Source organism: Salmo salar, chromosome 10 (assembly GCF_965601325.2).
Source record: "Salmo salar chromosome 10, fSalSal1, whole genome shotgun sequence".
NCBI classification, from domain to species: domain Eukaryota; kingdom Metazoa; phylum Chordata; class Actinopteri; order Salmoniformes; family Salmonidae; genus Salmo; species Salmo salar.
The window spans coordinates 126,771,728-126,796,816 of record NC_138300.1 but is presented as its reverse complement, the minus strand read 5'-3'; the positions used below and the strand labels follow the sequence as shown (position 1 = coordinate 126,796,816).

Sequence of the window (25,089 nt, the reverse complement as noted above, 5' to 3'; positions counted from 1 at the left end):
TGTCTACAGTAAGATGTACAGTAGACCTGATAATGTTTCATCTGTACTGTCTACAGTAAGATGTACAGTAGACCTAATCATGTTTCATCTGCACTGTTACTTGGGGTTGTACTATCAAAAAATGAGCCTGTGTGTTCTGTTATACATCTGTGTGATGTGATCAATCAGTTCAGAATGAAAATTATACATTGTATTTTAACAGCAACAGTTCCAACCTACACAGACATGGGGAAAATACCCATATATATATATTATCAGATCTCTAAATACATGGCTCAGATCTCTAGATTCATTATATATATAATATATATATATATATATATATATATATATATATATTCATGTTTATTTCATTTAATAGTTATTTGCCTATGTTGCATTCATTAATAGGCAAAAGTGCAATGAATTGTAAGTTTATGTATGTTTTCGTTAGCTTGGGTAACAGGAAACACAGAATTTCTAATTTGGGTCCCAGGCTGAAAAGGTTTAATAGCCCCTGCTCTAAATTCATGGCTCTGATCAGATCTCTAAATACATGGCTCTCATCAGATCTCTAAATACATGGCTCTCATCAGATCTCTAAATACATGGCTCTCATCAGATCTCTAAATACATGGCTCTGATCGGCTCTCTAAATTCATGGCTCTGATCAGAACTCTAAATTCATGGCTCTGATCAGATCTCTAGATTCATGGCTCTGATCAGATCTCTAGATTCATGGCTCTGATCAGATCTCTAAATACATGACTCTCATCAGATCTCTAAATACATGGCTCTCATCAGATCTCTAAATACATGGCTCTCCTCAGATCTCTAAATACATGGCTCTCATCAGATCTCTAAATACATGGCTCTGATCGGATCTCTAAATACATGGCTCTGATCGGATCTCTAAATACATGGCTCTCATCAGATCTCTAAATACATGGCTCTGATCGGATCTCTAAATGCATGGCTCTGATCGGCTCTCTAAATGCATGGCTCTGATCAGCTCTCTAAATGCATGGCTCTGATTATGGCTACCTCCATTGTCTCATCAGTTTACAGGCTTCCTTCTTGTTCATCCTTCTGTTTTATCCTTCTAGTTCATCCTTCTAGATCCTCATTATGGTTACACATTCTGGTTCCTCATTTGTTTCATACGTCAAATCAAATCAAATGTTATTTGTCACATTCGGCGAATACAACAGGTGTACCTTACAGTGAAATGCTTACTAACCAACAACCCTTCACAGCTTCTACCCCCAAGCCATAAGACTCCTGAACAACTCATCCTGGGCTACCCAGGATATTTTATGCTGCTGCTACTCTCTGTTTATAATCTATGCATGGTCACTTAAACTCTACCTACCTCTACATATTACCTCAATTACCTTGACTAACCAGTGCCCCCACACATTGACTCTGTACCGGTACCCCCTGTATATAGCCTTGCTTATTTAACTGCTGTTATTTAATTATTTGTAACTTCTATTTTCAATTTTGTACTCATCTTTTTTTACTTAACACTTATTATTATTTTTTCTTCTTAACTTCTTTTAAGAAGCCTTTTGGACCTCGACTTGGCGCTCCGGTACCCCTTGCCGTGCGGTAGCAGGGAGAACAGTCTATGACTAGGGTGGCTGGAGTCTGACAATTTTTTGTGCCTTTCTCTGACACCTCCTGATATGGAGGTCCTGGATGGCAGGAAGCTTGGATGCAGTGATATACTGGGCCGTACGCATTACCCTCTGTAGTGCCTTGTGGTTGGAAGCAGAGCAGTTGCCATACAAGGCAGTGATTCAACCAGTCAGGATGCTCTTGACGGTGCAGCTGTAGAACCTTTTTGAGGATCTGAGGACCCTTGCCTCACCTGAGGTGGATTAGGCTTTGTCGTGCCCTCTTCACAACTGTCTTGGTGTGTTTAGACCATGATAGTTTTTTGGTGATGTGGACACTAATGAACTCTCAACCTGTTCCACTACAGCCCGTGGAAGAGAATGGGGGCGTGCTCGGTAGTCTTTTTCCTGTAGTCCATGATCAGCTCCTTTGTCTTGATCACGTTGAGGAAGAGGTTGTTGTCCTGGCACCACATGACCAGGTCTCTGACCTCCTCCCTGTAGTCTCATTGTTGTCGGTGATCAGGCCTACCACTGCTGTGTCATCGGCAAACTTGATGATGGTGTTGGAGTTGTGTCTGGCCATCCAGTTATGAGTGAAGAGGGAGTACAGGAGGGTCTGAGCACGCACCCCTGAGGGGCCCCCGTGTTGAGGATCAGTGTGGAGGATGTGTTGTTCCCTACCCAGGATCCAGTTGCAGAGGGAGCTGTTTAGTCCCAGGATCCTTAGCTTAGCGATGAGCTTTGAGGGCACTATGGTTTTGAACGTTGAGCTGTAGTCAATGAATAGCATTCTTACGTAGGTATTCCTTCTGTCCAGGTGGGAAAGGGCAGTGTGTAAATTGAAGTGGGTCTAGGGTTTCTTGGAAAATGATGGTGATGTGAGCCATGACCAGCCTTTCAAAGCACTTCATGGCTACAGACGTGAGTGCTATGGGTCGGTAGTCATTTAGGCAGGTTACCTTAGTGTTCTTGGACACAGGGACTATGGTGGTCTGCTTGAAACATGTTGGTATTACAGACTCAGACCAGGAGAGTTTGAAAAAGTCACTTGCCAGTTGGTCAGCGCATGCTCGGAGTAAACGTCCTGGTAATCCGTCTGGCCCTGCGGCCTAATCCGTCTGGCCCTCTGGCCCTGTTTAAAGGTCTTACATCGGCTACGGAGAGCGTGATCACACAGTCGTCTGGAACAGCTGTTGCTCTCATACATGTTTCAGTGTTACTTGCCTCGAAGAGACCATAGAAGTAATTTAGCTCTTCTGGTAAGTTCGTGTCTAGGGGAAGCTCGTGGCTGTGCTTCCCTTTGTGGTCTGTAATAGTTTGCAAGCCTTGCCACATCCGACGAGCATCAGAGCTGGTGTAGTAGGATTCAATCTTAGTCCTGTTTTGAAGCTTTGCCTGTTTGATGGTTTGTCGGAGGGCTTCTTATAAGCTTCCGGGTTAGAATCCCGCTCCTTGAAAGCGTTAGCTCTATCCTTTAGCTCAGTGTGGATGTTCTGGTTCCTCATTCTGGTTCCGTACCCTGGTGCATCCTTTTGGTTCATCCTTGTTCATCCTTCTGTTTCATTCTTCTGGTTCCTCATTCTGGTTGTCCCCTGGTTCTTCATTGTTCTTCTTATGGCCTATAGGTGTGATCTGTCAGATGGGGGATGCCCTGAAGGACCATTCCTCTAAGTCCATTGTCTCACATAAGTTACCTAGCTTCCTTCTGGTTCATCCATCTTGTTCCATCCCCTGGTTTGTCTTTCTGGTTCATCCATCACATTCTTAATTATGGTTCATCCTTCTGGTTCCTCATTCTGGTTCCATCCCAGGTTTCAACATTCTGGTTCATCCTTCTGGTTCCATACCCTGGTGCATCCTCCTGGTTGTTCCTTTTGGTTCATCCTTCCGGTTCCTCATTTTGGTTCCTCATTCTGGTTCATCCTTCTGGTTATGTCCCCTGGTTCTTAATTCTTCTTCTGTCCTATAGGTGTGATCCGTCACGTGGGGGATGCACTGAAGGACCACTCCTCTAAGTCCAGAGGGAAGGTATGTGCCATTGGCATCGCTCCCTGGGGCATCATAGAGAACAAGGAGGACCTCATCGGTAGGGATGTAAGTGTTACAAGTCAGTCCCCCTCTTAGCTCCACAATCAGCCATGAATCATTCACACCATTACGTCAGTACTCCAAGCACCAAGTGTTATCTGTTGTAAAGCATACCCAGGCCTGTATCATGAGAGAAAGTGTTTACCAGTGTGCTGTTTTTTGGTATGTGTTCCTCAGTCAGTGATATTGTATTTCTTCTTCCTTCTCACCAGGTAACACGGCCGTACCAGACCATGTCCAACCCGCTGTCCAAGCTGTCTGTCCTAAACAACAGCCACTCCCACTTCATCCTGGCCGACAACGGCACCACAGGGAAGTACGGAGCGGAGGTGAAGCTACGCCGCCAGCTGGAAAAACACATCTCACTGCAGAAGATCAACACACGTAAGTCAACCCTACCATACAGAACTCAGCCTATAAATCAAATTAGATTGATTGAGTTCACTAATGATAAAATCAAATGTTATTTGTCACATTCACCAAATACAACAGGTGTAGACCTTACCATGAAATGCTTACTTACAAGCCCTTAACCAACAATGCAGTTCAAGTAATAGAGTTAAGAAAATATTTACTAAATAAACTAAAGTAAAACATTAAATAAAAATAACACAATAAAATAATAATACCGAGGCTATATACAGGGGGTACCAGTTCCGAGTCAATGTGTGGGGGTGCAGCTTAGTCAAGGTAATTTGTTGGAACATGTAGGATGAGCATTTTCTTGTTTGCTTACAGCTTGAGGTCTTAATGTCAGCAATGGTTTGTGGTGTTAAATAAACGGCTATGAAATATATACATGAAATCTCTCTTGGTAGATAGTGTGGTCTACAGTTAATCATGAGGTACTCTACCTCAGGCGAGCAATACCTGGAGACCTCTTTAGTATTAGACATCACGTACCAGCTGTTACTGACAAATAGACACACACCCCTCATCTTACCGGACGTAACCCGTTCTGTCCTGCCTATGCATGGAAAACTGAGCCAACTGTATATTATCTGTGTCGTCATTCAGCCAAGAAAAAATCTTTGTCCAGTTCGAGGTGAGTAATCACTGTTGTGATATCCAGAAGCTCTTTTCGGTCATAAGAGACGATTGCTGCAACATTATGTACAAAATAAGTTACAAACAATGTGAAAAAACACACAAAATAGCACAGTTGGTTAGGAGCCCGTAAAATGGCAGCCATCCCCTCCGGCGCCATTCTTCCCCAAGGTGGAGTCCTGGAGCGTGTTATTCTCTGTGACCTGTGGGTTTCCCTTTGTCATCCTATGCCTGGAGATCGTGATAAGGCAGGGACAGCAAAGGGATGCTCAGCTTTCACCTCTGACTTCAACCCCCCAACACTGATGGTCTGGCCAAACCTCAGAGATGATCAATGAACCATTCCCTGACCAAGATGGCCGTCCTGTAGTTATGTTGCCGGGATGCCAATATCCATTCTTGTGTTGTATGCATGACATTTTTGAATGACATATTATTTTCGTATCAAATCGCCAGTTGGTAAACCATCCCCTATGCAATTAATTGGCACATAAACAAACATAATATTTCACTGGGATAATTCTATTGTATTTCATTTTGTGTGTGTGTTACGGTGTGTTGCAGGCCTGGGCCAGGGGGTCCCGTTGGTGTGTCTAATCGTAGAGGGAGGTCCTAATGTCATCTCCATCACCCTGGAGAGTCTGAAGGAGGAACCTCCCGTCCCCGTGGTGGTCTGTGATGGCAGCGGGAGGGCGTCAGACATCATGTCCTTCGCTCACAAATACTGCGAGGAGGGAGGGTGAGGATAGACCTGTCTATCTACTGCTTCTTCTAGTCTTTCTTCTTCACTGAATTCTTCATTTCTTCTTCTCATTCATCTTGTACTACTACTAAATCACTCCCTCCTTCTAAAGTCTGATAACTGACGACGTGAGGGACCAGCTGCTGGTGACCATACAGAAGACCTTCAACTATAGTAAGAGTCAATCACAGCAGATCCTGCTCATGGTCATGGAGTGCATGAAGAAGAAGGAGCTGGTGAGTAGAGGAATGACTCAAATAGGATCTACTTTTTAGCTAATTAAATTCAATGACATAAAATACATGTATATGACTAATTACATTTAGATGACATAAAAATATACATCATTGAACTCAATGTACTTAAAATATTTACTTTAAAGGCCCAGCTGCTGTCAAAAACGTGATTTACCTTTTTATTTTTATTTCACCTTTATTTAACCAGGTAGGCTAGTTGAGAACAAGTTCTCATTTACAACTGTGACCTGGCCAAGATAAAGCAAAGCAGTTTGACACATACAGCAACACAGAGTTACACATGGAATAAACAAACATACAATCAATAATACAGTAGAAAAATCTATAAACAGCATGTGCAAATGAGGTAGGATAAGAGAGGTAAGGCAATAAATAGGCCATGGTGGTGAAGTAATTACAATATAGCAATTAAACACTGGAATGGTATGGTGTGCAGAAGATGAATGTGCAAGTAGAGATACTGGGGTGCAAAGGAGCAAGATAAATAAATAAATAAATACAGTATGGGGATGAAGTAGTTGGATGGGCTATTTACAGATGGGCTATGTACAGGTGCAGTGATCTGTGAGCTGCTCTGACAGCTGGTGCTTAAAGCTAGTGAGGGAGATATGAGTCTCCAGCTTCAGTGATTTTTGTAGTTCGTTCCAGTCATTGGCAGCAGAGAACTGGAAGGAGAGGCGGCCAAAGGAAGAATTGGCTTTGGGGATGACCAGTGAGATTTACCTGCTAGAGCGCGTGCTACGAGTGGGTGCTGCTATGGTACCTTTGTTTGATATATATATTTCCACACTAAGGTTGGAATAATACTGTGAAATTGTGAAAATTATGACCAAGACTGCCAGAAGTGTCAGCATGTTTTGGTGGGATGAGGTTTTGGCATAACTGGTGACATCACCAGGTGATCAATGAGTTAATAGACCAATGAGAAAGACATTTCCAAATCTCTAAGAAGATATTTTTGTTTATTTTTTACAATTTTAATTGATAACAATTACAGAAAGGTTCTTAATTGCTACCCAGAAATGATTTGATATTGAGATAAAATGGGTGTGTTGGACCTATTGTACTGTTGAAATATTTCTTCATCCATTTATTCCCTCATCTGTGGACTTCCTCCATTGGTTTTATGAATAAACATGTTCCCTACAACGCTCCCATCTCTCTGTCTGTCACAATAACAGGTTGAATAAACATGTTCCCTACAACTCTCCCATCTCTCTGTCTGTTACAGTAACTGGTTAAATAAACATGTTCCCTACAACTCTCCCATCTCTCTGTCTGTTACAGTAACAGGTTGGTCATTATGTCACGTGTGTTTCATCATGTAATCAGGCCTGTGTGTATCACTCATACAGCTCTACCTCCCAGCGATGAGTGTATCATCACCACAAGTAATGTAAGGATTTATCTCCCAGCCCTGAGTGTATCATCACCACCAGTAATGTAAGGATTTATCTCCCAGCCCTGAGTGTATCATCACCACCAGTAATGTAAGGATTTATCTCCCAGCCCTGAGTGTATCATCACCACCAGTAATGTAAGGATTTATCTCCCAGCCCTGAGTGTATCATCACCACCAGTAATGTAAGGATTTATCTCCCAGCCCTGAGTGTATCATCACCACCAGTAATGTAAGGATTTATCTCCCAGCCCTGAGTGTATCATCACCACCAGTAATGTAAGGATTTATCTCCCAGCCCTGAGTGTATCATCACCACCAGTAATGTAAGGATTTATCTCCCAGCCCTGAGTGTATCATCACCACCAGTAATGTAAGGATTTATCTCCCAGCCCTGAGTGTATCATATCTCATCACCACCAGTAATGTAAGGATTTATCTCCCAGCACTGAGTGTATCATCACTACCAGTAATGTATGGCTTACAAACCGCCACTAGAGTGGACAGGTTCTAATCTACATTTTAGAGCTTTTTAATTCCATGTATTTTGTATTTGTATTCATTACGGATCACCATTAGTTAATGCCAAGGCAGCATCTACTCTTCCTGGGGTTCAAACACATTAAGGCACTTACATTACATATAAAACCAAATATAAAACAGTACATCATATAACATTATTACACCACTACATATCTACAATGCAAAATGATTAATACCACCATTCAACAATATTACAATGTGCAGTACCAGTCAAATGTTTGGACACACCTACTCATTCAAGGCTTTTACTTATTTTTTATATTTTCTACATTGTAAAATAATAGTGAAGACATACAAACTATGAAAAACACATATGGAATTATGTAGTAACCAAAAAAGTGTTAAACAAATTAAAATATGTTATATTTTAGATTCTTCAAAGTAGCCACCCTTTGCCTTGATGACAGCTTAGCACACTCTTGGCATTGACTCAACCAGCTTGAGGAATGTATTTCCAACAGTCTTCGGTCCAACTCATCCCAAACCATCTCAATTGGGTTGAGGTCGAGTGATTGTGGAGGCCAGGTCATCTGATGCAGCACTCCATCACTCTCCTCCTTGGTCAAATAGCCCTTACACAGCCTGGAGGTGTGTTTTGGGTCATTGTCCTGTTTAAAAACAAATAATAGTCCCACTAAGCCCAAACCAGATGGGATGGCGTATCGCTGCAGAATGCTGTGGTAGCCATGCTGGTTAAGTTTGCCTGATTCTAAATAAATCAATCATCGACAGTGTCACCAGCAAGCACCGCCACACCATCACACCTCCTCCTCCATGCTTCACGGTCGGGAACCACACACGCAGAGATCATCTGGAACAAAAATCTCAAATTTGGAACAAAGGACAGATTTCCACCGGTCTAATGTCCATTGCTAGTGTTCCTTGGCCCAAGCAAGTCTCTTCTTCTTATTGGTGTCCTTCAGTAGTGGTTTCTGTGCAGCAATTCGACCATGAAGGCCTGATTCACTCAGTCTCCTCTGAACCTGTTGAGATGTGTCTGTTACTTGAACTCTGTGAAGCATTTATTTGGGCTGCAATCTGAGGCTGGTAACTCTAATAAACGTATCCTCTGCAGCAGAGGTAACTCTGGGTCTTCCTTTCCTGTGGCAGTCCTCATGAGAACCAGTTTCATCATAGCACTTGGTGGTTTTTGCGACTGCACTTGAAGAAACTTTCAAAGTTCTTGAAATTTTCCGCATTGAATGAACATCGTGTCTTAAAGTAATGATGGACTGTCATTTCTCTTTGCTTATTTGAGCTGTTCTTGCCTTATTATGGACTTGTTCCTTTACCAAATAGGTCTATCTTCTGTGTACTACCCCTACCTTGTCACAACAGAACTGATTGGTTCAAACTCATTAAGAAGGAAAATAATTCCATAAATTAACTTTTAAAATCAATTTTTATGCAATTTATCTCGTAAAAAAGCGATAATATTCCGACTGGGAATCTCCTTTTCGGTAAACAGAGGAAAAAAAAAAAAAAGACGGGGGCGGCCAGTGCACGAGCCTAAGCCCACAGTCCCTTGATCGGCCACTTGAGAAAGGCGATAATGTGTTTCAGCCTGGGGCTGGAATGACGACATTCAGGTTTTTCCCGGGCTCTGAGAGCCTATTGGAGCCGTGGGAAGTGTCACATTACCGCAGAGATCCTTTGTTTTGGAATGAGATGTCAAAGAAAGCCAATAAATGGTCAGACAGGCCACTTCCTGTAAAGGAATCTCTCAGGTTTTGACCTGCCATTTGAGTTCTGTTATACTCACAGACACCATTCAAACAGTTTTAGAAACTTTGGAGTGTTTTCTATCCAAAGCCAATACTTATATGCATATTCTAGTTACTGGGCAGGAGTAGTAACCAGATTAAATCGGGTACGTTTTTTATCCAGCCGTGTCAATACTGCCCCCTAGCCCTAACAGGTTAACAAGGCACACCTGTTAATTGAAATGCATTCCAGGTGACTACCTCATGAAGCTTGTTGAGAGAATGGCTATTTGACCAAGAAGGGAGAGTGATGGAGTGCTGCATCAGATGACCTGTCCTCCACAATCACCCAACCTCAACCCAAATGAGATGGTTTGGCATGATTTTGACCGCAGAGTGAAGGAAAAGCAGCCAACAAGTGCTCAGCATATGTGGGAACTCCATCAAGACTGTTGGAAAAGCATTCCAGGTGAAGCTGGTTGAGAGAATGCCAAGAGTTTTGCAAAGCTGTCATCAAGGAAAAGGGTGGCTACTTTGAAGAATCTAAAATATATTTGGATATGTTTAACACTTTTTTGGTTACTACATGATTTTATATGTGTTATTTCATAATTTTGATGTTTTCACTATTATTTTACAATGTAGAAAATAGTAAAAATTAAGAAAAACCCTTGAATGAGTAGGTGTGTCCAAACTTTTGACTGGTACTGTACGTAGAGTGTGTGTGAATTAGCATGTGTAAGCGTTGTCTGTACCTTTTGTGTGTGTGTGTGTGTGTGTGTGTGTGTGTGTGTGTCTCTTCACAGTCCCCTCTGTTCCATAAGGTGTATCTGTTTTTTAAATCTGATTCTACTGCTTGCATCAGTTACCTGATGTGGAATAGAGTTCCATGTAGTCATGGCTCTATGTAGTACTGTGTGCCTCCCATAGTCTGTTCTGGACTTGGGGATTGTGAATAGACCTCTGGTGGCATGTCTTGTGGGGTATGAATGGGTGTCTGAGCTGTGTGCCAGTAGTTTAAACAGACCTCTGGTGGCATGTCTTGTGGGGTATGAATGGGTGTCTGAGCTGTGTGCCAGTAGTTCAAACAGACACCTCGGTGCATTCAACATGTCAACACTTCTTACAAAAACAAGTAGTGATGAAGTCAGTCTCTCCTCCACTTTGAGCCGTGATAGATTTAAATGCATATTATTAATTTTAGCACTCTGTGTACATCCAAGGGCCAGCCGTGCTGCCCTGTTCTGAGCCAACTACAATTTTCCTAAGGCCCTTTTTGTGGCACCTGACCACACGATTGAACAGCAGTCCAGGTGTGACAAATCTAGGGCCTGTAGGACCTGCCTTGTTGATAGTGTTCTTAGGAAGGAAGAGCAGCGCTTTATTATGGACAAACTTCTCCCCACCTTTCCTACTGTTGTATCAATATGTTTTGACAGTTTACCATTCAGTGTTACTCCAAGCAGTTTAGTCACCTCAACTTGCTCCATTTCCACATTATTCATTACAATGTTTAGTTGAGGTTAAGGGTTTAGTGAATGATTTGTCCCAAATACAATGCTTTTAGTTTTAGAAATATTTAGGACAAACTTTTTATTTAACCTTTATTTAACTAGGCAAGTCAGTTAAGAAAAAAAATATTATTTACAATGACGGCCTAGGAACAGTGGTTTAACTGCCTTGTTCAGGGGCAGAACGACAGATTTTTACCTTGTCAGCTCGGGGTTTCGATCTAGCAACCTTTCAGTTACTAGTCCAACGCTCTAACCACTAAGCAACCTGCCGCCCCTATTCCTTGCCACCCACTCTGAAACTAATTACAACTGTTTAAGTGTTGATTTCACTCACTGTAGTAGCTGACGTGTATAGTGTTGAGTCATCTGCATACCATTAGTAAAGAATGAAAAAAGGAAAGTGCCTAAACAGCTGCTCTGGGGAATTCTTGATGTAATCAGTATAAAGTAGTGACAATCCATCAGCCTAAGTGTCTTCACAGTCAGCAGAGTACCGATAGATCAGTATGGGACAGTCTGATAGGCTGATAGGTCAACAGCAAGCAGCCTGATAGGTTGATAAGTCAGCAATGGACAGTCTGATAGGGCAGTGCAGCAGCACCATTTATGCGTCTGCAGCAGATCCTCAGTGATACTAAGTGATGTGATTAGTGGTATAAAACTCAGGGAAGATAATCCATCTGAGACTCACTCCTCCTTTCATACATCTGGGCTGGACAGATCAGAGCACAGGACCACCTGGTCTGCCAACAGCCAGGCTGGGCCTCAGCCCATCCATCCACAGTAGCAATAACCTGGACAGCCCTGTTCTGAGCTGTCCTGACCTATATTACACACTGAGCCACACAGATAGAAGAGAGGATCCATCTCCCTAATCCACCCAGAGGTTCCTCTGCTCATGCTAATCTAACCAAGCCTGTCCCCGTCCATCCCCAGAGTGCAGAGCTGTCTCACAAAGACAGAGTGATGTGATATCACCAATGTCTGTATCCTTGGAGTAATATACCTTAATTCCCTCGACCACAGCAGACTTTCCAGCCCTTTCATATTAGACTTATTTAACCATGTTAAGACCACCAGTCCCTGCTATGATTTTTTTAAACTGACATTTAAAGGCAATTTTCCCACATTAGCAGAGACTGCATTCACAGTAAACGTTGCATATGTCGGCTTAATCTTAAATTATATTTACATTTCAATTGTGAAGTCTGTAACACTTCAGGGAAACAAAATGAATAGAGCCCTTAGTCTCCATATAAGCAAATATCATGAAAAAAAATGTATATCATTTTTAATCACTCACATGATCAGTCTTTCACATACAGTATCTGACCTGGATGTTGTTTTTTGACCTGAACCTTAAACTGAGAGCCTGAGCACTTGAGGTATTGCCCACCTGAGGTAGAGTACTTCATGACAAGATGTAGACCACACTATCTATCAAGAGAGTTTGTCTATATTTTTCATAGCCGTCTATTTACCACCACAAACCGATGTTGGCACTAAGACCTCACTCAATGAGCCATTAGCAAACACGGAAATGCTCATCCAGAAGCGGTGCTCCTAGTGGCCGGGGACTTTAATGCACTTAAATCCGTTGTCACGTGCAAACTGAGGAAAAATAACTCTAGACCACCTTTACTCCACACACAGAGATGCAAACAAAGCTCTCCCCCATCCTCCATTTGGCATATCGGACAATAATTCTATCCTCCTGATTCCTGCTTACAAGCAAAAACTAAAGCAGGAAGTACCAGTGACTCGCTCAATATGGAAGTATGGAAGTGGTCAGATAACGCGGATACTACGCTGTAGGACTGTTTTGCTAGCACAGACTGGAATATGTTCCGGTATTCATCCAATGACATTGAGGAGTACACCACCTCAGTCAACGGCTTCATCAATGAGTAGAGCGACGACATACCCACAGTGACCACACGTACATATCCCAACCAGAAGCCATGGATTACAGGCAACGTCTGCACTGAGTTAAAGACTAGAGCTGCCGCTTTCAAGGAGCAGGACACTAATCCGGACGCTTATTATATCCTACAACACCAGCTCTGACACTCGCTGGATGTGGCAGGGCTTGCAAACTATTACCGACTTGCAAGGGAAACCCAGCTGCGAGCTGCACAGTGATGCGAGCCTACCAGATGGGCTAAATGCCTTTCATGCTTGCTTCGAGGTAAGCATCACTGAACCATGCATGAGAGCACCAGCTGTTCCGGACGACTGTGTGATCACACTCTCCGTAACCGATGTGAGCAAGAACTTTAACCCTTGTGTGGTGTTCGGGTCTGTGGGACCCATTTTAAAAGTTTACTAAAATAAAAATGAAACAATGAATAATTTATTGGCCTTGGCTCATTTTCTGTGAAGAACATGTCAAATAATACTGTGCATCCCCCTACACATTTATATTACATATGTGGTGACCGGGGTAATAAACGTGTGGAAAGGGTAATAACTGTGGAAAAGTGAGTGAGTAGGTGAAAACAAGTAAAAATTAAACAAAAAGGTTTGCTGTGTGCCCTCACTGTCTTCCTCTCCTTCCTGGGCCTGCTGTTTCAACATAGCACCAAGAACCTGTCTGTTTCCCGGCCTGTCTGCCTGTCTCCCGCACTCTTTACATTTTACGTTTTAGTCATTTAGCAGACGCTCTTATTCAGAGCGACTTACAGTAGTGAATACATACATTTCATTTTAATGCATATTTTTATTTATTTCTTATATTTTTTTGTACTGGCCCCCCGTGGGAATCAAACCCACAACCCTGGCGTTGCACACACCATGCTGGCGTTACAAACACCATGCTCTACCAACTGAGCCACAGAGAAGACCCTTTGTAGTTTGTGAAACTACACAATGCCCCGAGGAAACTGCACAATGTTATTACATTACATTATTTCAATACATTGTAAAAAAAAAAAGTATGTTCCACACACTACACTAGCCAGATGCAAATTGGGGGGAGGGACAAAACAAATAAATAGCTTTGCATGTGTGGCTCTTTACCACAATCAATCAGTATGGCAAAAATGATCTCTGCTCAGAGCACTTGGAAAAAATAATAACTCATCAGCAGCCTGCAGGAGGAGAAATTTGGATGTCACATTTTTTTTAAATTGAATGGTCTTCTTGCCAAGGAATGAGCCACCCCGCATGGCTGTCAGTGTGATAAGGATGAAACCAGGGCTGACACAGATGGCGGTTACTCATGTGCAGGACATAAAGTCTTCTTTTGAACTGTTCATCCCAGACACCATCCAGAAAATCATTCTGGACTGCACTCATTTGGAGGGAAGGCGTGTTTTTGGAGAGAGATGGACCGAACTCATTTGCATGCATACTTTTGGGTTCTTATCATTGCTGGTGTTTTCAGATCCAATGGAGAATCCACAGAATCCCTGTAGGATGCAGAAACTGGTAAAAAAACATTGTGTAACAATGTCTCTGGAAAACTTCCACATTATTTCCAGGATTATCCCCTTCGATAACCGAGACACCAGACCAGCTCGGCGGGGGGGAGATAAGCTAGCTGCAATCAGATCAGTGTGGAACAAGTGGGTGGACCGCCTTCCCCTGTTTCACAACCCTGGTCCCAACGTTACTGTTGATGAGCAGCTTATGCCATTTAGGGGCCGCTGCCCCTTCAGGCAGTACATACCTTCTAAACCCGCAAAATATGGAATCAAGATCTGGGCTGCCTGTGATGCTGCTTCCTCATATCTGTGGAATATGCAAGTGTATTCGGGGAAGCCAGATGAAGAAGCCCCTGAGAAGAACCAAGGGACGTGGGTTGTCCTGTATGTAACACAGGGACTCTGAGGCCAAAACATCACGTGATAACTTTTTTACTTTGCAGAAGCTGGGACAGGAGCTCCTCAAGAGGAAGCTGACGATGGTAGGAACAGTACAAAAAACAAGCCAGAGCTCCCACTTCAGCTGATGAATTCACAGAACAGGCCTATCAATTCCTCTGAGTTTGTGTTCAGGGCTAAAACGTCCCTAGTGTCCTACGTGCCAAAGAAAGGCAAAAATGTGGTACTCATGAGTACGCTGCATAGGGATGGGAGAATAAAGGGCCAGGAACATCAAAAACCAGAAATCATAATGGATTACAATGCCACAAAAGGAGAGGTGGACAATTTAGACAAGCTGGTGACTGGCTACAGATGCAAAAGAAGAACCCTACGCTGGCCCCTTGTGATATTCTTCAACATCTTGGACATCTCAGAGGAGATGGTTTTTCATCAAGTAGCTGGGCAAGACATTGGTAAGACCTAAAATCCAGAGGAGGAAACATATCCCAAGGACCCCAGCTTCTGCAGCCATCATGAGGAGGATTCAGGAGGAGGAGGCTGGTGCCCCATCCACCCGACCCACAGAACCAACAACTCCAATATCAGAAGTAAGTGTGAGTGATGTTGTTGCATGTGTTGGTGTCTGACTCTCCTACCTTGGCCTGCTGTGACTAAATATGTGAGTGAGTGAGATGTTAGTAAAATGAACTAAGTGTTTTCATCATTCTAGATTGCAGCCGGAAGCAAAAAGAAGTAGTGCTGCGATGTGTGTGGACCCAAGAAGGACAGGAAGACACAGTGCACATGCATCAAGTGCAAGAAATACATTTGCAACACACACACAGTAAAACTCTGTCCCTCATGTGGTGTGTAGACCGGCCTAAATTTGTGTTCAATGGGGCTCATTTATCATTTACATAAAATACTGTATGTAAAATTTGTGCTTCCAATTTGTCCAGTTCAAAGCAATAAACATCAATAATGATAACTTTGTTTCATGTATATTTTTTCCAAGATATACATGATTTATTCTACCCATGTCTTGATTATAATTGATTTATGTTTGCAAAAATCACATTTTATAAAAAATAAATGAAGTGCTTTTATTGATAAATGTGATCTAGCAGAGGTAAATTGTAAATATGCTGTCTATATTTCTTGCAATTGATATAAGCCAACATCTAAGTATTTGTGTAAATTGTTATGGCTGTATTGTTTTAAAAACCCAATAATTTTGTGGGTCCATCAGACCTGCGAACATTGGGTGAATAACAAAAACAAGAACACCACACAAGGGTGCCCTTTCCCACCTGGACAAAAGGAAAACCTATGTGAGAATGACTACAGCTCAGCATTCAACACCATAGTGCCCAAAAAGCTCATCACTAAGCTAAGGACCTTGGGATTAAACACCTCCCTCTGCAACTAGATCCTGAACTTCCTGACTGGCCGTCCCCAGGTGGTGAGGGTAGGCAACAACATCTGCCACGCTGATCCTCAACACGGGGGCCCACTCAGGGGTACATGCTTACTCCACTCATGTACTTCCTGTTCACCCATGACTGCATGGCCAAGGACGACCCAACACCATCATTAAGTTTGCTGACAATACAACGGTGGTAGGCCTGATCACCGACAACAATGAGACAGCCTATAGGGAGGAGGTCAGAGACCTGGCACAGTGGTGCCAGGACAACAACCTCTCCCTTAAAGTGAGCAAGACAAAGGAGATGATCGTGGACTACAGGAAAAGGAGGGCCGAACACGCCCCCATTCACATTGACGGGGCTGTAGTGAAGCTGGTTGAGAGTTTCAAGTTCCTTGTTGTCCAGATCACCAACTAACTCTCATGGTCCAAACACACCAAGAAAGTAATGAGGGCACGACACTTTTCCCCCTCAGGAGACTGAAAAGATTTGGCAAGGGTCCCCAGATCCTTAAAAAGTTCTAGAGCTGCATCATAGAGAGCATCCTGACCGGTTGCATCAGCGCCTGGTATGGCAACTGCTCGGCATCCGAACGTAAGGCTTTACAGAGGGTAGTGTGTACAGCCCAGTACATCACTGGGGCCAAGCGTCCTGCCATCCAGAACCTATTTAGTAGGCAGTCTCAGAGGAAGGCCCAAAAATGTGCCTAAAATCTCATCACCCAAGTCATAGACTTTTCTCTCTGCTACCGCAATGCAAGCGGTGCCGGAGCACCAAGTCTAGGTCCAAGAGGCTCCTGAACAGCTTCTACCCCCAAGCCACAAGACTGCTGAACAATTGATCAAATGACCACCCCAACCTTTGTTTTTACTCTGCTGCTACTCGCGGTTTATTATCAATGCATAGCCACTTTACTCCTACCTGCATGCACAAATTACCTCGACTAACCTGTAACCCCGCACATTAACTCGGTACCGGTACCCCCTGTATATAACCTCATTATAGTTATTTTATTGTGTTATTTGTATTTTAAATGTTTTTACTTGATTTTGTAAATATTTTCTTAACTCTATTTTCTTAAAACTGCGTTGTTTGTTAAGTGCTTGTAAGTAAGCATTTCACGGTGTCACGATCGTCGTAAGAACTGGACCAAGGCACAGCATACTAGGGAGCACATCTTTATTATAAAGTGAAACTTCAGCCAGAAGCTCTGGACTGTGAACCGTCAATGGAAGCTCTGGACTAGGGACCGTTGCCTGAAGCTCTGGACCGTTGATGCGCACTGGAGGCCTAGTGCGTGGAGCCGGTACAGGTGGCGCCGGACTGGTGACATGCACTTCAGAGCGAGTGTGAGGAGCAGGCACAGGTCCTACTGGACTGGGGAGGCGCACTGGAGACTTGGTGCGTAGAGCCGGCACAAATTGTACCGGAAACGATGACACACTTCGCACGGCGAGTGCGGGGAGCTGGCACAGGACGTACAGGGCTGTGGAGGCGTACTGGAGACGTGATGCGTGGAGCTGGCACAGTTTTTACCAGACTGCTAGCACGCTCCTCAGGACGAGTACGGAGAGCTGACTCAGGTGGCATCAAACAGATAACACGCCCCTTAGGGTGAATGTCGTGCATCATACACCAACACAACAACTCTCATTTCTCGCTCCAATTTCTCCATCAACTCATTGATGGTCTCTGACTCTCTCCATTCACTCTCCTCCAATTTCTCCCTCTTCTCCCAGATTGGCTCTGGTTCGCTCCTCAGCTCCGCCGACCACCCCGTGTGCCCCCCCCACAAATTTATTTTGGGCTGTCCTTTGGGCTTTCCTTATGGCCGCGAACCCCGGCGGCGTCGATGTCCTCCCTTATCTCTTTGCGTCTGCTTCCAAGGAAGGCTTTCGTGTCCCTCCATGATTTCCTCCTATGTCCAAGATATCTTCTCCACCTTGATCTCCTTCCAAGCCCAGGATACCTTCTCCTCCTGGGCACGCTGCTTGGTCCTGTTGTGGTGGGATCTTCTGTCACGATCGTCGTAAGAACTGGACCAAGGCGCAGCGTACGTAGCGTTCCACATCTTTATTATAAAGTGAAACTTCAGCAAACAAACAAACAATAAAGAACAAACGAACACGTGACGTTCTGGAGTGCTCACAGATAACTACACAAAAACAAAACAATATCCCACAAAACACGGTGGGGAAATGGCTGCCTAAATATGATCCCCAATCAGAGACAATGATAAACAGCTGCCTCTGATTGGGAACCATACCAGGCCAACATAGAAATAGGACAACCTAGATTACCAACCCAAGTCACACCCCGACCTAAACAACATAGAGAATAAAAGGCTCTCTATGGTCAGGGCGTGACACACGGTAAGGTCTAAACCTGTTGTATTCGGTGCATGTGACAAATACAATTTGATTCGATTTGATTTTATACCACACATGACAAGAACAGAATGTGGTGAATGTTTGTTCTATTCCTCATCTCTTCTGTCAACCATAGATAACAGTGTTTCGAATGGGTTCTGAAGGACAGCAAGATATTGAAATGGCCATTCTGACTGCTTTATTAAAAGGTAACACTTTTAATTATTTTTAGATTTTTTATTTTTAGGGTTAGATCAGCTGTAATATTGCAGATAGATTGTAGCTTCCATCAATGTAATTTTCTGCATTTCCAATCCCCCATATTTTTGTATATATATATATATTTTTGTATATATATATATATATATATATATATATATATATATATATATATATATATATATATATATATATATATATATATATATACACACATATATATATATACACACATATATATATACACACATACATACACACACACACACAGCACCAGTCAAAAGTTTGGACACGTCTACTCATTCCAGGGTTCTTGGAGGGGTAACTACATGATTCCATATGTGTTATTTCATAGTTTTGATTTCTTCACTATTATTCTACAATGTAGAAAATAGTACAAATAAAGAAAAACCCTTGAATGAGAAGGTGTGTCCAAACTATGTGTGTAATATATATATACATACACACACACACACACACACACACACACACACACACACACACACACACACAGTACCAGTTTGGACACCTACTCAGTCACCTACTAAGACATGAAGGTCAGTCAATCCGGAACATTTCAAGAACTTTGAAAGTTTCTTCAAGTGCAGTCACAAAAACCATCAAGCGCTATGATGAAACTGGCTCTCAAGAGGACTGCCACAGGAAAGGAAGACCCAGAGTTAACTCTGCTGCAGAGGATAAGTTCATTAGAGTTACCAGCCAAATAAATGCTTCACAGAGTTCAAGTAACAGACACATCTCAACATCAACTGTTCAGAGGAGACTGCATGAATCAGGCCTTTGTGGTCGAATTGCTGCAAAGAAACCACTACTAAAGGACACCAATAAGAAGAAGAGACTTGCTTGGGCCAAGAAACCCGAGCAATGGACATTAGCCCAGTGGAAATTTGTCCCTTGGTCTGATGAGTCCAAATTGGAGATTTTTGGTTCCAACCACCGTGTCTTTGTGAGACGCAGAGTAGGTGAACGGATGATCTCCGCATGTGTGGTTCCCACCGTGAAGCATGGAGGAGGAGGTGTGATGGTGTGGGGGTGCTTTGCTGGTGACATGGTCTGTTTATTATTTAGAATTCAAGGCACACTTAACCAGCATAGCTACCACAGCATTCTGCAGCGATACGCCATCCTATCTGGTTTGCGCTTAGTGGGACTATCGTTTGTTTTTCAACAGGACAATGACCCAAAACACCCCTCCAGGCTGTGTAAGGGATTATTTGACCAAGGAGAGTGACAGAGTGCTGCACCAGATGACCTGTCCTCCACAATCACTCGACCTCAACCCAAATGAGATGGTTTGGCATGATTTTGACCGCAGAGTGAAGGAAAAGCAGCCAACAAGTGCTCAGCATATGTGGGAACTCCATCAAGACTGTTGTAAAAGCATTCCAGGTGAAGCTGGTTGAGAGAATGCTCAGAGTGTGCAAAGCTGTCATCAAGGCAAATGGTGGCTACTTTGAAGAATCTAAAATCTAAAATATATTTTGATTTGTTTAGCACTTTTTGGTTACTATATGATTCCATATCTGTTATTTCATAGTTTTGATGTCTTCACTATTATTATACAATGTAGAAAACAGTACAAATAAAGACAAACCCTTGAATGAGTAGGTGTGTCAAAACTTTTGACTGGTACTGTATATGTACACATCTTTTAAAATATATTTTCCTTTATTATTTTCCCCTAACCCTACCACACCTCCCCTAATTGGATTAAACTAATGGACAATAACACTTACAGTGGCATAAAAAAGTATGCTAACCCTTTGGAATTACATGGACTTCTGCATAGATTGGTCATAAAATTTCATCTGATCATCTAAATCACAAAAATAGACAAACACAGTCTGCTTAAATAACACACAAACAATTATACATTTTCATGTCTTTATTGAACACACCGTGTAAACATTCACAGTGGAGGATGGAAAAAGTATGTGAACCCTTGGATTTAATAACTGGTTGACCCTCCTCCAATAACCTAAACCAAACGTGTTCTGAAGTTCCGGATCAGACCTGCACAACGGTCAGGAGGAATTTTGGACCATTCCTCTTTAGAAAACTGTTTCAGTTCAGCAATATTCTTAGGATGTCTGGTGTGAACTGCACGTTTGAGGTCATGCTACAGCATGTCAATCAGGTTGAGGTCAGGACTCTGACTGGTTCACTCCAGAAGGCGTATTTTCTTCTGTTGATGCCATTCTGTTGTTGATTTACTTCTGTGTATTGTGTCGTTGTCTTGATGCATCCCCCAACTGCTGTTGAGCTTCAATTGGCGGACAGATAGCCTAACATTCTCCAGCAAAATGCCTTGATAAACTTGGGAATTAATTTTTCCATCGATGATAGCAAGCTGTCCAAGCCCTGAGGCAGCAAAGCAGCTCCAAACCATGTTGCTTCGTTCACTATAATTTACAGTTGAGATGAGGTTTTGATGTTTGTGTGCTGTGCATTTTTTCTACCACAAAAAGTGTTGTGTGTTCCTTCCAAACAACTGAACTTTAGTTTCATCTGTCTACATAATATTTTGCCAGTAGCGCTGTGGTACATCCAGATGTTCTTTTGCGAATTTCAAACATGCAGTAATTTTTTTGGGGGGACAGCAGTGGCTTCTTCCGTGGTGTCCTCCCATGAACCCCATTCTTGTTTAGTGTTTTACATATCGGAGACTCGTCAGCAGAGATGTTAGCATGTTCCAGAGATTTCTGTAAGTCTTTAGCTGACACTCTAGGATTCTTCTTAACCTCATTGAGCATTCTGCGCTGTGCTCTTGCAGTCATCTTTGCAGGACGGCCACTTCTAGGGAGAGTAGCAACAGTGCTGAACTTTCTCCAATTATAGACAAGTTATTGTACCGTGGACGGATGAACATCAAGGCTTTTAGAAATACTTTTGTAACCCTTTCCAGCTTTATGCAAGTCAACAATTCTTAATCTTAGGTCTTCTGAGATCTCTTTTGTTCAAGGTATGGTTCACATCAGGCAACGCTTCTTGTGAATAGCAAACTCAAATTATGTGAGTGTTTTTTATAGGGCAAGGCTTCTTTAACTAACCAACATCTCCAATCTTGTCTCAATGATTGGACTCCAGGTTACCTTTTGGAGAAGTCATTAGCCTAGGGGTTCACATACTTTTTTCAAACTACACTGTGAATATTTAAATAATGTATTCGATAGAGACAAGAAAAATACAATAATTAGTGTGTTATTAGTTTAAGCATACAGTGTTTGTCTGTATACACTACAGTATATACATTTTACGGACACTATTTTCTACAATACTTATCTTTTGGTTGTTTTTACTTCTATCCTTCCGCCACTTTCAACCGTCTATTTCTGAACATCCATTTTGATGTCTATATTTTTGTTAATTTAACACTTTTTCAGATGTACACTTTGAAAATGTTGTTTTTAACTCTGTGGGTGTTAACATCACTAAGGAGATGTTTTCTGTGTACTTCCTTACTTTCCTGTTTTAAAACAGAATTCCATAGCTGCCCTGTGAAGTAATGGCGCACACTTCTTAAGTTTATAGCAGATGAGATGTCCTGTGTGTTGCTAGGCACCAAGGCCTCTACCAATGACACTGTCTATGTTGTGTACTCACAGGAACCAACGCCTCTGCCCCGGACCAGCTGAGTCTAGCTCTAGCCTGGAACAGAGTGGACATAGCACGCAACCAGATCTTTGTCTACGGTCACCATCTACCAGTGAGTCATTCACCAGACTACCCTGCAGTCCATTTAGGGTTCAAAATTCCAGAAACCCCAGGTGGATAATTTAAGCAGGCAATTCAGAATACTCTAAATAGGATTTCTGGAAAATAAGAATGTTGGGAAGGTTACAGGAATGTTGCAACCCTGACCACCTCATCTGTTGCTGTTCAGAGACAACACCATACAAACCTGCCATGAAGCATCACCTCAAACACTTACTTTACATTTACAGAATTAACAGGAAGGATGTCAGACCACACTAACTGAAATGATTTTTGATACAGACAGACACACAGGTTAAATGACAGAGATTTAGGAACATCCTGAACAGTAGATCATAACCTGCCGTAATATGATCCAATAGGTACGGTGATCACACAAGGGTATTAAGGCTTTGTTAGGACCCTCTATATTCCTATTAAATGACCATTTTAGGAATTGGACTCTTAACATTTCCCCTCATCTTTCTGGATAAAGAAGATTAATCCTACTAGTTGATTATGAACATGAACACAAAAACCAATCCTGTTTTAATGAAAATGTTTTTTTTTTGCAATGAACCACCCCTCCTTCCCCAGCCTGCCAGTGCTCTAGCTAACAGCAGTGGTACCGTAGCCACTACCACAGAGAGGCCGAAGAGTCCTGCCGCTGCCCCCAGGAACAAGGCCAAGGCCCGGGGGAAAAAGGGGAAGGGAGGGAAGGCCAAGCCTGAACCACCAGAGGAGACTGACCCTAGGAAGATAGAACTAATGCGATGGGTAAGATCAGACTTTGAGTTGGCCCGGTGCTTGGCTCCTAACATTTTATACTGCTTGAGTACATGCACTTCCTATGGAATATTAGCTCTGAAATACCATGAGCACCGGCATCTAAATATAAAGAGTAGTGGCACCAGTCATGAATGTGTCCATCTTCCAGGTGAACTCTCTGGAGCAGGCCATGATGGATGCCTTGGTGCTGGATAGGGTGGACTTTGTCAAGCTGCTGATAGAGAACGGAGTCAACATCCACCATTTCCTCACCATTCCTCGCCTGGAGGAGCTCTACAACACGGTGAGACAGGCAGACACTCAGGCGATCATAACGTCCACCATTTCCTCACCATTCCCCGCCTGGAGGAGCTGTACAACACGGTGAGACAGGCAGACACTCAGGCAGACAGGCGATCATAACGTCCACCATTCCTCGCCTGGAGGAGCTGTACAACACATTGAGATGAGACCACGCTAATGTAGAGACGTGCCCTGAATCCCAAATCTCCCCATATCCAGTTGTAGGGTTATTCATATTGTACAACTTTTCTCTTCCTAACACACAGAGACTGGGTCCTGCTAACACGTTGCATGTTGTGGTGAGAGATGTCAAGAAGGTAAGATGATCTCTCTGATTCATGGAAGCTATTCTTCCTCATTCAACATTATTTGTCCTGTTTCAGCTGAATTAAACTGTGGTTTGTGCTGTTACAGCCAGGTGTGTAATCGGGGATTACAGAAATGTAATCTGTGAGTATAATCTGTGGTGTTCCAGGGCAACCTCCCACCAGACTACCAGATCACTCTGATTGACATTGGTCTAGTGATGGAGTACCTGATGGGTGGGGCTTATCGCTGTAACTACACCAGGAAGAACTTCAGGGCGCTTTACAACAACCTCTACGGGCTGAAGAGAGTAAGACTAGTTAACTCTATAACAACCTCTATGGGCTGAAGAGAGTAAGACTAGTTAACTCTATAACAACCTCTATGGGCTGAAGAGGGTGAGACTAGTTAGCTCTATTCCAACCTCTATGGGCTGAAGAGGACAAGACTAGTCAGCTCTGTAACAACCTGTATTGACCGACGGGGACAATACTAGTTAGCTCTATAACAACCTGTACAGGCTGAAGATGACAAGACTAGTTAGCTCTCTAAGAACCTCTATGGGCTGAAGAGGACAATACTAGTTAGCTCTATTACAACCTGTATTGACCGACGGGGACAAGACTAGTTAGCTCTATAACAACCTCTATGGGCTGAAGAGGACAAGACTAGTTAGTTCTATAACAACCTGTACAGGCTGAAGAGGAGTAAGACTAGTTAGCTCTCTAACAACCTCTATGGGCTGAAGAGGACAAGACTAGTTACCTCTATAACAACCTGTATTGACCGAAGGGGACAATACTAGTTAGCTCTATAACATCCTCTACAGGCTGAAGAGAGTAAGACTAGTTAGCTCTCTAACAACCTCTATGGGCTGAAGAGAGTAAGACTAGTTAGCTCTATAACAACCTCTATGGGCTGAAGAGAGTAAGACTAGTTAGCTCTATAACAACCTCTATGGGCTGAAGAGAGTAAGACTAGTTAGCTCTATAACAACCTGTATGGGCTGAAGAGAGTAAGACAGGTGACATCAGCAACTAGATCTCACAAGAAACACAATAGAAAGCCTCACCATGTAACAGACATATCTTTATCATGTGATGTTGTTAACACTTTCTAACATGACATTATGCCTCTCTTCTTCTGGTTGTTTGCAGCCAAAAGCCTTGAAGATGCTGGGGCTGGAGGTAATAGCAAGTCTTTGTTCAAGAAATACTGTACACTATTTCCTTCATTCAACCATGCTAGAAACGTTATATTCCTTTACAAAGACAGATGTTAGA

At 42.8% G+C, this 25,089-nt stretch overlaps 1 protein-coding gene across 1 annotated transcript in view; it reads left to right on the top strand.

Annotated features, from left to right (window-relative positions):
- The window catches only part of LOC106561862 (transient receptor potential cation channel subfamily M member 1), a 116,193-nt gene that overhangs the window by 45,916 nt on the left and 45,188 nt on the right, over positions 1-25,089 (top strand). The window contains exons 5-15 of the mRNA XM_082956655.1: positions 3,571-3,695; positions 3,902-4,073; positions 5,301-5,475; positions 5,591-5,714; positions 18,633-18,705; positions 22,342-22,442; positions 23,027-23,206; positions 23,367-23,501; positions 23,767-23,817; positions 23,976-24,116; positions 24,964-24,993. Coding sequence (XP_082812781.1) covers positions 3,571-3,695; positions 3,902-4,073; positions 5,301-5,475; positions 5,591-5,714; positions 18,633-18,705; positions 22,342-22,442; positions 23,027-23,206; positions 23,367-23,501; positions 23,767-23,817; positions 23,976-24,116; positions 24,964-24,993 — 1,307 coding nt within the window. The remainder of the gene's footprint in view (positions 1-3,570; positions 3,696-3,901; positions 4,074-5,300; positions 5,476-5,590; positions 5,715-18,632; positions 18,706-22,341; positions 22,443-23,026; positions 23,207-23,366; positions 23,502-23,766; positions 23,818-23,975; positions 24,117-24,963; positions 24,994-25,089) is intronic.